Genomic DNA, 14,730 nt, shown 5'->3' with positions numbered 1-14,730 from the left:
TATCGCAAATCCGCCATCTTTACTACTCGGAGAGACTTTTGTAGTCCAAACAACTCAAGCATGCCGAAGTGGAAAGATCAAAATGTTCTGTTGTTGGATGCATCAAGCCACACAATTTATTCCACCGTCCCCCAGCATAAGAACCTCAAAAAAAGTGCCTGATAGAGTTTTATTTTTCAAGCAGTGTGGGCACAGTCCTATTTGTTCAAGGACGAGTGTTTCAGAAATGTTTTGTCAGTATAGAGAAGGATTCGCTGAAAGACTTTCTTTCGGTGATCGTTCAGTTCCTCCAATTGATGGACACGGCGGACAAAGTAAAGCGGTAAGCTTGAGATGACACAAAATAATAAATTGTATTTCACTTTCATTTTATTGCGTGTCTATGATGCACTCATTTTGATAGCATTGAACGTGTGTTTTATTCTTGGGGAACATAATGTGTTAAATGCATTCGTTAGCTTCTTGCTAGTGCTAGCATTAGCTTATTTCGTAGCTTGACTGCAGTGCTTGTTTATAAGACGTTCATCGCATTAGCATCAGTCTTTCTGATTTTGGACATATGCGCTCTATCCTTTTGCTTGTGGGTGTATTTTGAGATGAATTGCATCGATTGAGCTGTTTTATTCTTGAAAATACAATAATGTGTTAAATGCATTCATTAGCTTATTGCCAACGCTAGCATTTGCTTACTTCATAGCTTGACTGCAGTGCTTGTTTACAAGACGTGTTCGTAAATATAGTGTGGGGATTTATTTTGTAATACGTAATGTATGTATGTACAAGTTGACATCTTTTACTCAATCAAAAGGTTTGTGGCGCAAGTAAACGCTACCTTGGCTAAAAAACTACAAATATGATGACCAGAAAGGAAGATGTACATCTTGTGTGGGATATTAAATATCTTATTTGCATTTAAACCATAACAGCTTGCTCTGATCCGCACCTCAGAACAAGAATAAAAGTATCGCTGTTCCACTTTATATAGACCACAACTGAATGAGTAAAACAAAATAATTTATGAACGTGATACGTGAGTTTTAATCGTGAGTTTCATTTATTATTAGTCTCACTAGTTCTACAGTATTGGCTAAGGGGTCATTGTCAAATTATTACATAGAAAATGCATTTTTCTCAGTATGTACATTAAAAAAAATGATACAGGGACACATTGAGCCTCGAGAAAAGCTTTGAGGATCTTGTACATGCAGCTGTAACAAGCATTAAGTTTAAGCTTGACAACAATCAGAAGGCTTTTACTGTGTCATTCCTTTATTAACTCTTGGTGCATTACAAAAAGTTAAAGCGCTGATCGCTTGAGCTGCTGTAATTACCCGAGGAGGTTGGGGGTGTTGGGGTGCTTGAAGGAAGGCGTGCCAGAGGTTTGTCAAGCTGCTGCTTGGTCTACAATTAACACTGTACTGTTCATGAATGTGACTAATACGTAGACGACAAAGACATTTTCAGAACAAATGCATCTTGCTCATCTCCCCCCAGTCTAGCTCCAAATTACAGATTATTTCAGACTTTAATTAGATCATTTATTGAGGCACCACCTGCAATGCTTTCTAATCATTTTTCTTCCTAAAAAATGCTTTCCCCTCAGATACTCGGTCTTTGGTTTCTTGTAGCTTCTCAGACAGCTTGTCCTTAGTCTCTTCCATTTTCTCCGAGAGGCGTTCTTTTGTTTCTTCCATTTTCTCTGAAAACCTCTCCTTTGTTTCCTCCATCTTGTCCTGGAAGTACTCTTTGACTGGCGGCGGTGTGGATAAGTAGCCATGCTTTCGGAGGTATTGAACAGACAGAGACGTGCCGCCCAGAGTCACTGCGTATCTGGCAGGAGTGGCAATCTGGAAGAGGACAGACACAGATTAGTCAGCAGATAAACAATACATCGCCCACTTAGGCAGCATCCCATTAGCTTTGAAAGCTAGGGGACAAATTAGGGACGGTTCACTTTTTAATGACTTGTCTACAGCAGTTGGGTATCTGGAGTGTTGTGAAAAATGAATCATCAGAGTAAACATTTTGTTAGGTGAAGGCATAGCTAGTTAACTAACTCCATGCATAACTGCTGATGTGAACCCCAAAATGCATCATTCCTCATGTCAAAATTTAAGTAGGTGTGCTTTCGTCTATTAAGAATGATCAGCGAATGAAAGAACGAACGAACGTGAATTACCTTGTACATGGCGTAAGCAGTCAGAGCATAACCACTCGATGAGTCTCTCAGTAGTCCAACAAGAGTTTCTGGCACATTGATCATCTCCAGGAATTGTACTACATTCACACCTCTGGAGAAAGGAAAGGAAAAATATGTAATGATTTAAACTTGCGGGTAAAACAAAGTTCCTACACAGTTGTTTTCATAATTATCATACACAATTATACTCATTTGGGGAAAAAACATCCCCTTGTCAATCATCTGCCCAAAATCTACAATCTACACATCTGGACAAATAAAAAAATTGAAACAACAAAATCTTAAGGGGGAAATAAAGATGATCTAGTTCGTGTTCAGGTCTGGACTCTGACTGGGCCATCATCAAATCTTAATCTCGTCGCAATTTGGGCCATTGTCATGCATAAATATATTCTTGAAGGGTTTTTTTTGCCACCTCAACCCATGGCCAAGACTTATGAAGAATCCTGGCAATCTTGTGACATGTACTCAAGAGCCACTATTTGCCAGAAATTTCAGAAACTTCATTGTTGGTGTCAGCTTTCTTTCGCTTATTTTCACCAATGTTCTTAGTAATGTCACTCACTCTTGTGTTCAATTATCAAAGATTGTCTTCACTGCGTTCCGCGCTTATGGCCCTGGAAATTCCTTTGTACCCATCTCCCAAACAATGCCGAGCCCTTTGATTATGTGGAATCTTTCTGCTTCTTGTGAGAATGAACTTTATGCGGGGTTAATCAGAGGCATTTACTATGAATTTGTATGTAGCTGGGTAATGTTGAACACAGCCATGAAAGGGTGTGTAAAATTGTGAAACCACATTATCCATTATTTTCTCTTATAGTTTTTTCAATTGACTTGCAAAGGATACATTAATGGTGGAAAACATTTTTCATTTGTACATCACATAACCCTGGCATTTGAATAGGGGCGTGGAGACCTTTTATATAAACTCTAAGTATCCAAGGCTTTTGACATTTGGTTAATTAACTATCCTAAACTCATCTATTGAGTGTTTTTCAGTGACTGAATTGCTTCACTCTTTATTCAAAGAGACTGAATTGCTTTACTCTTTATTCAAAGAAACTGAATAAAAGCGATGCCGCCTTCTCCGTTGGAGAGACATTTCTGGTGGACAATGGAAGTTCATCAAAATATAACATAGTAAATCGGATTTCCATCAGGTAGTGGTTTTGGTGGTGGCTTTTCGAGGACAACAAAAAGTTGAGATAAAATAATAGTGACCAAAATTGTCAAACTTATCATAATATAGTTAAAGAATAAAATCATAGGTACAGAAATTGAAATCCCCATAAAGTATATTCCTATTCTTCTGTAGTTAAATCACAAAAATCCAAAATACTTTTTGATTAACAACAATCAACAACCTAAAAGTACATTTTGCATCTTTAAAAATCATCAACAGGAGCAAATTAATTTGATTGTAAACCGAGAGGTACCATACAATTGTATTTGGTATGTGTAACTACAGTGAAGTGGCATTGAGGTCCAGTTTTGGATGATGATCAGAGACCAAAGCGTTGACATATTGGCCACAAATTTATTTACATTTAGTGTAACACGCTTGATATGCTTTTTTCCCCCCCATTTGTCTGCAAATTGTAAACTGTTCCATACAAGTGCCATGAAATCACTTACTTCATAGCAGCATAGTAGAAGGTTCCAAACCAAAATGAAGACGTGAGGAGATGCACCGGGATCATCACCTTCCCGTACTGTTTGAAGGTCTTCTTGAATCTCTGAACAAGACCAATGGACTTGTCCTGCAAAGGGTCTACCTCTTCAACACTGGGCCCGTCTTTGTCTTGCTGATCTGATGTCTGAGGTGAAGAAATGGACGTTTCTCCCCCTGGTGACTGATGTTTGGGCTGATGGGCCACCAAGCTGGACGATGATGTCGAGAACCAATGCCAGCCTGCAGGGTGCGGAGGGGGCAGGCGAAAGACGCATCTGCACGATGAATGTGGCGAGTCATGGACAGTGACGCATGGCAGTAATTGACGCAGCGCTGCAGCCCTTCGCAGTGTGCCGCGAGTGATGATGTGCGGCATTATCATCATCTTTCTCCCTTTTTTATGGATGCCACCTTCACCCGTTTCACCCGCACACTGTGAAAGAAGAGGATAAAATGTACAATTAAAGTTTCATTCTGTTTTGGCTGTTGCAATTCTGCCTTGGTATCACATTTTAGCAGAGCACACCAATTTTGTATCAAGCAATGAGGCGAAATTGCAACTAGCTTGCAACGAGTTCAAGAAATATACATATGGTCGAGTTAGCTTCTTTTTTTTGCCGGTCTTCTTATTTCTTCAATACTGCTTCAGAGTCGGATGAAACAATACTTGTAATTGTAAAAAAAAAAAAAAAAAAAAAAGCCAGTCAATGGCATATTGAATCTTGTTTTGATCATGTAACGATTACGTTGAAAAGGAAGATTTCGGCGAATTGATAGAGATAGAATTCGCCGAAATCTTTTTTAATTGCCCTGCTAATTCCAAATCGGCTTGGAAATCCGGTACTAAAAACCGCCAAAATGAGGCTTAACACCCTTCCAATTTATTCTCAATGATTTTAACAAGAATTGTATCTTTTACATCAAATAAGGTTGAACCTAATAGTTGTCAGTTTTTTGGAATTTGGATTGGGTGAAGATTTGTTTATTTCAATTTTTGAGCCTAAATTGCTGTGATATACATGGGATAATAATATATTCTGTAGGACGTTTTGAAACAAACTATTTTTTTATGGGTGTCATAAAACACAATGTCCAAACGGGTCAGTTCTAAACTATGCCAAAAGTTAAGTCGTTGTCTCAATGGTTATCCGACATTACTATGAAAGGACGATTTGATACACCCACAACCAGGAACAAAACAAGTCATTGAGTGAACTTTGACTGAGATAAAAAAAAAATGTGGACGACTGTTTGAGGAGGGAGTCCTCCGATGCAAATACTGTACATCTATCTAAGAATACGCAGAGTTTCCATGTCGTAACATATGGCACAGCTTCCAACCGGAAATCACAACACTGTTGGCTAACTTAACATTCACCAGGAGTTGACATTGGCCAGCTCGTATTTGGAGGACACGTGAAAGGCTCCTTTGTGTTCTAAATGAAAACAAACTCTGTACAAAACTGCAATGTTTAGGCGTCGTTTGTTCTTGTTGCAGACCCTCTTACATGGAGGTTTATTCTCAATGCCAAATCTCAAAGTGCTGCCAACTTTGAGATTTGGATTTTCGTTAGCACTTAGCTAGCCGCTAATTGGCGATGGAGCGGAGATGTCATCATGTACACTTCTGGCTGAAATGACGATTTTAAAAAGGAGCAGAGCTCACTTACGATTTATGTTACGCGTTGGAGGGAACGAATGGCACTAATCTTCAATCCTGAACGCCATGTCAACCTGCTCAGGCACTGTGGCGGTCAAGGACCACATTTCTGTCGAGATGAGAATGCACGGCGCACGAGTATTGACGCACAACGCGCTGTGCATCATGGGTAACGTAGTTCTCCCTTGACTGCCAACTTGCATCTCTTCAAATGCATAACAAGATGTAGATCCAAAATAACAAATAACAAGAATATTTTCCCAGTAAATTACAATTATTAGACATGTGTTAATCCACCAATTTTAAGCCATGCAAGGAGGATGGCACTTCATGAGTCGTAGGGATAATGTTATCACGCACACCAAATGCTTATTATGAAATCATTAGTGTTACAGAAGTATCAAACAAGCGTTGATTACAAAATACAACACACTTGACAGGCATGATTGTCTAGTCTGGAAGGCTTTGAAAATGAAGAGTCATGATTCAATCATTGCTGCAGACCAGTAAAGAGAAAAAGAAAAACTATAAATATGCTGCTTTATGACTAAACCATCACACACATCACATTTTTCCAATTAATATTATATGCCCTTAATACCACAATGTTCATATTCAGAAAACGTGTCATAATCGAAAATCATGGCTTAACACACAAACAAGACGTTGTATTGATAAACAGTTATAGCACTTTTTTTTTTCTGAGTACACAGTGAGTTTAGGCCTAACATCAGCTGTGCCAGCTGTATTATACAAAGCCAAAAAAAAATTCACTTAAGCCTGGTGTTGCTCCTGTTATTTGGTTGTTATTTTAGCTGTTTAAAGATACAGGTAAACATAACTTGTTAAAGCAAAATTGAAAATGAAAAACCCTGTGATAGTGTGTTCATGATAATTCCAGTCATGCAAGTATTTCTTCCAAGTTATGCCTCAACTCAGCTGGAAACAAAGGATTTTCCACTTTGGCGCAAATGTTCTTTGAATACAAGGCTTCTTTTTAATTCCAACCAATCACAAGACACATAGGGAGCAATTGGATATGGAAACAGTGATTTAGAAAACATTTTCTCCCTCCTCCATGTCTAATAAGACTTATTATTATCTTATTATTAAAAAAAAATGATTAAAAAAAACAATGCATCCCAGTTACACTCCATCTGTTTTTTTTTGTTTCGGCTTAAACATCACCTAAGTAAAAAGAAGTTAACAACCGTTAATAGTCAAATATAACAAGAATAAAACACTGCTAACTTTACTGATGTGACGACACGTGAGGTGATGCTGGAGTCTGTTTGGTATGTGAGTTCGCTTTGCATAGATTTTAGTGTACTCTTGGCCTCTCAGCTTCACCCCTTGCAGCGTATAAATATTCTTGCCATTTACACCTCATGGTATTTTATCACGCCACTTGATCCATCTAGCTGAAATGTCAAAAGCAGAACAGGCTGAAATCTTTTGGAACGTACAGTTTCAAGCGCGAAATATTGGACGGTCATTTCATGAAAAACTATAAAACACAACAGCCTTCTAACAGATTTGAAAACCAAGAGTTGCAATAGTGCGAGTCGATTATGATGTTGACGAACATAAGTAGCAACAGAACAGCGGAAACGAGTCGACTATTGCTCTTGATGGCGATAATTTCTGGCTTTTCTTTAGGAAAAGAGATTACAAGAATTTCCATCCATATCTGAAGGGGAATTCATAAATTTGTTCACATGGACATGCTGTAAATATGAAGATGAAACAAACAATGCCCACTTTCTTTTCTGTTTGCCTCTTTCACTAACACTTTCTTGTGGCAATATGTCATAGCTATTGCATTGTTAGAGCACAGGAGACCAGGAAACAAGTCCAAAATGAACAGTATGGGACATGTCACATAATATACAGTACATACATAAACAGGGTATGTCTTTATTTTAATATTATATTTATATATTTAATATTATTTTAATTGTATGTTGCTTTAAATCGTGCAATTGATTCTGACTGACTCGTTGTCCCCTTCGCCCCCAAGACCCATAATTAATTTTTTGGTAGACGGTCAGTGAACATAATTACCCTTGAATATGGAGAAAGTACTATCATTAAAATCACACGTATCTTTACACACTTCACTGTATAATAAATAATCAGTTGTTTACAACTAGCTGCTACAGTACATCGTTAGGTAAATGACTGATGACATCACACACACCAAACACACAAGCTCTCTCCCGTTTCACAAGCCAACCTTATCTTCTCTGGGCTTCCCTCTGAAACGCTCACTGCATTGCATCCTCATCCTCACGAATCATTTAGTCTGATGGTCAACAGAGGAACAATCCAGTCAGTGCACTAAGCCTTTAAAGAGAAGATTTGAGTCACTTCTGCTGCATGAGGTGAGTCCATCATCTTTACTCATCAGTGTACTTAAAACAGAATAACTTCTATCATTTTGTCAAAACTGAACTCAATTGTGTGTGGTATTAATTTAATTTTGTGTGAATGTCTATGTAGGCTAAAAGACTTGGGGTATGCAAGAATAATAATTCAAATTTTTCTCTATCAGTTTGTTCACAAATTATTTGAATAAGTGCAAAAATTAAGCTTGATCGTAGCAACTTGATTGAACAGTAAATTCAGCAATAAATTAATTAATGCTAACTAGTGTATAGACTAGCAAAAAGTGTATGGTTTTTACAGTTATCTAGGTTTTTAATAATAATAAGAGGGTCTCGAAAATTTTGGGGCTCCTTAGATTTTCTTAATAGGCTGGCAAGGTTGTACTTAGTTATGTAAGTTCCCAGTCATAAGTGTTAAACGCTCAGCAGGGCTAAATCAATTATGTTAATTTTGAGTAATAATAAATACGTTGTTTGGCTTTCAAACTAGAGCCCAGCCACAAATAGTTTCTGAATTCTCACACTGTGACTGTGACTGTGATTTCGAAAGTCACATTGCTGTGTTCCGTTTGAGGTTTGAAATTCCCCGGTTTGCTTAACAATGTTAATTTATTAATATTGCTTTCATCAATATTCTTTGACGAATGTACTAATTGCAAAGGAATGAGCTGTCCCTAATTAAGCTGTTGTTGCAGAAAATCTAATAACCTGTAATTACATTGCACATTTTCATCTCAGTGTATGAATAGCAACACGTCAATTGTGTTTCTCAAAACATCAGTACTATCGACAATGAATGTTCCCTGAAAACTGACCAGCAATAAATAATTCTGTCAGGATGCATCAAACAATATGAAACAGCTGCCAATAGCAAAACAGTCCCAAATGGCATTCCTACGTAGAACAGTGGCATATGTGTGAACATATGGATGTCAAGAAAATGTACAGACTTGAGATTTCTTGCTTGACAGTGGCAATTCCGTGACACGCCCTGGATTGTCACCTATCAATGGAAGGCCACAATCAGTGCAGACAAAGGTTCACACTCACATTACCACCCATGGACAATTTAGACAATTATATATTTGTGAAGGAAAATACTTTGACAATTCTTTGCATTGGAAAGCACTATGGCACATTAAAAAACTCTGCAGGATCTACTTTCCAAGTCATGAGTTGAGAGAGTGTTTATTTGCCTACAGGGAAGTTCCAAGTGTCTCATTGATGAGAAACAGGATGCGGACACAAAGTCCCTCTTTTATTGTAAAACACCGCCAGCTTAAGCTTTTTATCTTCACTGATCACTGCTAGATTTCAATGTTTTTGGATACTGACATGAAGACATTGTCTTAATTCACCATCTCACTAAGTTTCAGCTCAAATAAAACAATCAAGATGAGATAAGTGTATCTGTGCATCTTTACCTTTTAACTTTCACTAAAACATGTCATTTAACATTTCTGAAGAACCATTCATTTTCTCCTCCACTAGGGGCTGGTTTTAATCGTTAAAACCACATACTAAATGTATAATCATAAGGGGCATCACTGTTCTGTCTGTTCACAGTTTGGGACATGGCATAGTTTCAAAGTCATGGTTAAATTGACATTTAGTTCACAAAGTTGATCAGTTTTATAGTGTTAAGTCTCTCTTTTCAGTCATGAAAGATGCAGACAAGGGCAACGGTAATAGTTTGAACAGTGTGAATGTTTGTGCTATAAAAATATTATTATTGTAATGACAATAGTTATTGCTTTGGCACCAGTGGAGGAGCCGGGGGAGGCTCTTTAAACGCAGCTGGAAGTTTCATTTGTACCATGCTTCTGTTTTTTGTGTTACACTAATTTGAATGTGTCAAATGACGTTAGAAAAAGCACATTGAAAGCCATGGCATTTGGAAGCCTGAAGGTGCATCAAATTGATCTTTTTATTGATTTTATTTCATTTTGTTTTGTTTTTATTTATATTTACAGTAATCCCTCATTTTTCACTGGGGGTTACGTTCCGAAAAGAACCCGTGATAGGCGAAATTCGTGACGTAGAATTGAAACCAAAGAACTAAACATGATTTCAGACCCAAGCCTTTGTTTAACAGAGAAGTAAACTCTTTCATACAAATACCAACAGTAAAATCATAATTCTAATCATCAATACAAAGTACGTACTGTCGTAGGATAAGATCGCGCGTATTTCACTGCGCCTCTGACTGCCGCTGCGTCCCGATTCTGCTCTAGTGTTTTTTTCTTCTGAAGCCAGTGTTTGTCCTGTACTGTGAAAAAAATCTGTGAAGCAGCGAGGCCGTGAATGATGAACCGTGATATAGCGAGGGATTACTGTATTACATTTGATTGTTGTCATTTGAATGATGCATAACTAGTTATTCGTAAAAAGCAATTTGCAGCGTGCATTCATGGGCCAAGTAAAACTATTCACATAGCTCAGCAAATGAGTTGTACTTTAAAATTACTCACCTGTCTCTTACTTCAGTCTAAAGCATCCCCAAATGACACTTTGACATGTACTGTCTCTGTCAGCCTACAATAAAATGCCATCCTGACTTGAGTGACAGTGATTTGGACCAGAGCTCCTATAGGGATGAACGTGTCTCTCATGTCCTCCTACAAAGAGGAGATGTTCATGGGCAACTCTACTGTGCCATACACCTCCAACTCCAGCCTGCCAGACACAACCATCAAACTTGTAGCATGTGAGCAAGTCCACATTGCTGTGGAGGTATGTCAGTGCCTATCTTGTAATGTGATATTTGTATGTTTCCACCCAAAAAAAACTGATAACAGTGAAAATCAAATTTTGTTTCTTTTGTCTCCCACGCCAGCGGCATCTGTCAAGTCAAAAACATTTAAAGCTCGGTTGTAGGCAAAGCAGCAGAATTGCACAATTTGCTTTTCCATCAACAAGGCTAATAAAAGCGACCATAAAGATGTCACATATGAGGGGGGGGGGGATAGCTCATCTGTAGTCATAAATCATAAATCCACTTTGTGAATTTGTTTTTGACACCAACATGCTCCAATTTGCTCTCTCAGGTCTTTTTGACCCTGGGGATCATCTCCTTATTAGAGAACATCCTGGTTATTACAGCTATAATAAAGAATAAGAACCTTCATTCGCCCATGTATTTCTTTGTCTGCAGGTAAGGACATTCATTCATTCATTCTTTCATTTATCTATTTATGTGTTTGTTTGTTTGTTTGTTTGTTTGTTTGTTTGTTTGTTTGTTTGTTTGTTTGTTTGTTTGTCTGTTTGTTTGTTTGTTTGTTTGTTTCTGTATTTCTGTTTTTATTTGTTCATTTATTATACGGGGTTGTGTCACGCTAAAGAATAGGGCTTTCATCATGTGATTTAATCATCAATGTAATGGTTTTGCAGTTTGGCTGTAGCTGACATGTTAGTGAGTGTGTCCAATGCCTGGGAAACAGTCGTCATCTACCTGCTCAACAACAGACAGCTGGTGGTGGAGGAGCACTTTATCCGACATATGGACAACGTTTTTGATTCCATGATCTGTCTCTCTGTGGTGGCATCAATGTGCAGTCTGGTGGCTATCGCTGTGGACAGGTATTTATCATCTGATACTACCATTTCAGCAAACAGAGGAAAATGTGCATTTGTTGTTATACACGTCCTTTAATTTCCATTATTGTGGCACGTTGACTCTCTGGTGCGCCACTCAATTTGCGAGTTTTGGAAGCTGTCACTTGTAGAACTTTTTTGTGTTCTTACCAAAATTTGAAAAAATCACTTATGCAGATTCAGCCGTTTACTACTGAACGATAAACTCACAACAGAACACGTAAGCAACTACAGAGGGGTAAAATCGTCTTCAGACACACAAGCAGACGACCGGCTATGGTCCTAATGTCAATCACTAGTTTAGGCTCACATACAACACTACAGTTATTGTAACTTTTGGATTGTCCCAATGTGTAGTAATTGTCCTTAATGAAACCATTTTTGTCAAATTCTCTTCTATTGTGTTTTATTAGGACCTAATAAATAATAATTAGAATTGTTTAATCATTTAGAAACATAATGATTGTGTTTTTAAACAATATAATGTTACTTTTCTTTAAAAAATTGTGAGAATACGCTTTGATACGCTTTTGGTCACTATACAAATAAAACTCCTAAGGTACCACTGTCTCAAAATAATGCATTTCTTCAGCTAAATAAAACTGGAATGTTGTGCTATAAGAAGCTTGATTGCCATTTCCTTGCAGTTAATTAAAATTCCTCTCTTAATAATAATAATAGATATGTATAATAAAGGGCATGCTTTTATTATCTGCAGGTATATTACCATCTTCTATGCACTGAGATACCACAACATCATGACAGTGAAGCGAGCTGGTTGCATCATTGGGGGAATTTGGACCTTCTGCACAGGCTGCGGGATTCTCTTTATCATCTACTCCGATACCACCTCTGTCATCATTTGCCTTGTGGCCATGTTCTTCAGCATGCTGCTCATCATGGCATCCCTTTACAGCCACATGTTCATGCTGGCGCGTTCACATGTCAAGCGCATCGCTGCTCTGGCTGGTTGCAACACCATCCATCAGCAGACCAGCATGAAAGGCGCCATCACACTAACCATTCTCCTGGGGGTCTTCATCGTCTGCTGGGCTCCTTTCTTCCTCCATTTGATTCTTATGATATCCTGTCCACGGAACCGCTCCTGCGTGTGCTTTATGTCTCACTTTAACATGTACCTAATCCTCATCATGTGCAATTCTGTTATTGACCCATTGATCTATGCCTTCAGGAGTCAGGAAATGAGGAAAACCTTTAAAGAGATATTCTGCTGTTTTAACCTAAGGAATTGCTACACCAGCATCTGTGCTCTGAGTGGTAAGTGCTGAACAAGAGAGAGAGTAAGCAGTGGAATGAAATTCTTCACAGGAACATCAATAGATTTATGACACTAGATCCACATGCCTTCAAAGGAAATCAAACTGTTTTGTCAGATGAAGTCAAATAGTATAATGCAGTCCACTGGATGACAATAATCAAGACAAATTAAAATCTGTCTGATTATTTAACTGGATAATGGTTAGATTGGATTACCTAATTTATTTTTGGTGGGGTTGAAACAAGGCAAAATTACTGAAAAAAAAATTCCATGTGATGACAACATAGTGTCATTTCAAAAAAACAAATCCAACTGTTGAGATTCAACATTTCTCTCTAATTGAGCCATGGTCTGTGAACTCAAATAATATCATGTTAACATAAAAATAAACATCTATGTACAGTATTTCGATTTTATTAAATGAATAAATTGCTGGCAATTCAGTAGAAACCATCACGGTCCACAAATGTACAAAGGTTTGTATGAATTCTTCTCCACGTTCACAGTGATTTGGATAAATACCGAGAATCATACAAACAATGCATCTTACTGTCACAAGAACCACAGGACATCTGGGGTCACATGTATAAGAGATGGGTACGTCACCAATCTTTGAAACTGAGAGCTACTTATTGGATACTGATTAAAGGCTCTCTGTTGTCGAGATGGTTAATTTTACCAACTGCCGCATCTTGATTTCCGTGCAGATTCAACCTCGTTTATCGGAAATTTGGCAGACCGCCCTGCATTGCAATGCTGTGCCGTCTCACGTATTGATACCGTTTTCTTTTACACGCTCCTGGCACAGCTGATAATTTGACGGTTTTGTCAATTTGATTAACTGCAGGCAGACAAATTTTGAGTTCCATGGCGATACGTGGAGCTTCAGATGTATTTTTGGCTCGGAACAATGAAATTGGCATTCATTTTCATCTGTAACATATAACCAACAAGAATGTAGAAATAAGAGCTATTAGAAGAATTTTGACAAGCTGTGTGCATTTGGTCCCTGACTTATCCATCTGTCTTACTCCACTTGTTGACACCCTTGTTTACAGAAACTATCTATGTAGGATAATTTAACCGTAAATAACTCTGGCATCATCTGGAATAGTTTGGAATCAATATTTGTCTAATAACAGGAGAAAAACATCAAACATTTAAGTCAAATACATCATGCAAGTGCCCGCTCCGTGGCAAGGTGTTGCGCAACTGTTGATATCCAATACCTCCAATATTAGCCTCTAATTTGAATGTACAATATCTTTCCTGTCTCCACTTTTGTTATTGTGTTTTCTGTTTACTGCAGCCTAAGAATCGTTCCTTCATTTTCATTCATACAGGTTATCATTTCATACTGCTAATACCGCATTTGTATAAACATTGTAAATACCATGTTAAATTTTCCAAAACTGTATTTTATCTGATTTGAAATTGCGGGGTTTCTGTTCCTGTGTAACAATGGAAACACAGATCATAGTTGATGAAAATGTTTCAGAGAAATGTTTTTAGCTACAACATAACAAAATAATTTTCTAGTTCAGTATTCAAATAGTATGACAACCTACTCAAGCTTGACATAATGCTGCCAACAAAGACACATTGTTATTAGCTGTTACATAGTTCATGCACTCTATATGGAATTTCACAGATAAACATAAACACATACTCATTGTTGAAATGAATGCTTGTATTTGTATTTAACTGGATCAAATTTAATGTCTAAACTCAAAGACCCAAGATCTTTTCATTGTTAATAAAAAATAAATGTTAAACTGTTCACAAATTTGCGAGCATTTGTCCGTTGCTGGAATATCCCATCCATCTCACAAGTCTGGTGATCAAGATTCTAATTAGGTCATGCATTACTGCCAAACAATGCTTTACTGAGCAAAAAACGGAACTTTAGATGATGCAGGTTTTAATCACAACAAC

General features: G+C 37.7%; 2 protein-coding genes across 2 annotated transcripts; one reads left to right on the top strand and one right to left on the bottom strand.

Annotated features, from left to right (window-relative positions):
• Positions 1-14,529, top strand: mc5ra (melanocortin 5a receptor). The gene is made up of 4 exons (XM_085917989.1): positions 1-10,655; positions 10,970-11,076; positions 11,313-11,501; positions 12,235-14,529. The coding sequence occupies exons 1-4, from the start codon at positions 10,518-10,520 to the stop codon at positions 12,803-12,805; spliced, it is 1,005 nt and encodes a 334-aa protein (XP_085774115.1). The 5' UTR covers positions 1-10,517; the 3' UTR covers positions 12,806-14,529.
• mims1a (mitochondrial inner membrane scaffold 1a) lies at positions 1,054-5,707 on the bottom strand. Its single transcript, XM_085917991.1, has 4 exons — positions 5,546-5,707; positions 3,839-4,308; positions 2,180-2,291; positions 1,054-1,847 (listed from the first exon to the last, which is right to left on the bottom strand). Exons 2-4 carry the CDS (start codon positions 4,258-4,260, stop codon positions 1,566-1,568), a joined length of 816 nt encoding a protein of 271 aa, XP_085774117.1. The 5' UTR covers positions 4,261-4,308; positions 5,546-5,707; the 3' UTR covers positions 1,054-1,565.
• Positions 14,530-14,730: the final 201 nt, after the last annotated feature.

Source organism: Syngnathus leptorhynchus, chromosome 8, assembly GCF_054491065.1.
Source record: "Syngnathus leptorhynchus isolate UIUO chromosome 8, UIUO_Slep, whole genome shotgun sequence".
NCBI classification, from domain to species: domain Eukaryota; kingdom Metazoa; phylum Chordata; class Actinopteri; order Syngnathiformes; family Syngnathidae; genus Syngnathus; species Syngnathus leptorhynchus.
The sequence above is the reverse complement of the archived record's forward strand: the minus strand, read 5'-3'. Positions and strand labels throughout refer to the sequence as shown.

Bases quoted from the DNA above. Each gene is read 5' to 3' on its own strand.
- mc5ra (XM_085917989.1), top strand. From the start codon at position 10,518: ATGAACGTGTCTCTCATGTCCTCCTACAAAGAGGAGATGTTCATGGGC. The intron at 11,077-11,312 runs GTAAGGACATTC...ATGGTTTTGCAG, and splicing joins ATGTATTTCTTTGTCTGCAG to TTTGGCTGTAGCTGACATGT. The intron at 11,502-12,234 runs GTATTTATCATC...TATTATCTGCAG, and splicing joins GTGGCTATCGCTGTGGACAG to GTATATTACCATCTTCTATG.
- mims1a (XM_085917991.1), bottom strand. From the start codon at position 4,260: ATGATGATAATGCCGCACATCATCACTCGCGGCACACTGCGAAGGGCT. The intron at 2,292-3,838 runs GTAAGTGATTTC...TCCTTTCTCCAG, and splicing joins TTCTACTATGCTGCTATGAA to AGGTGTGAATGTAGTACAAT. The intron at 1,848-2,179 runs GTAATTCACGTT...GTCCTCTTCCAG, and splicing joins CTGCTTACGCCATGTACAAG to ATTGCCACTCCTGCCAGATA.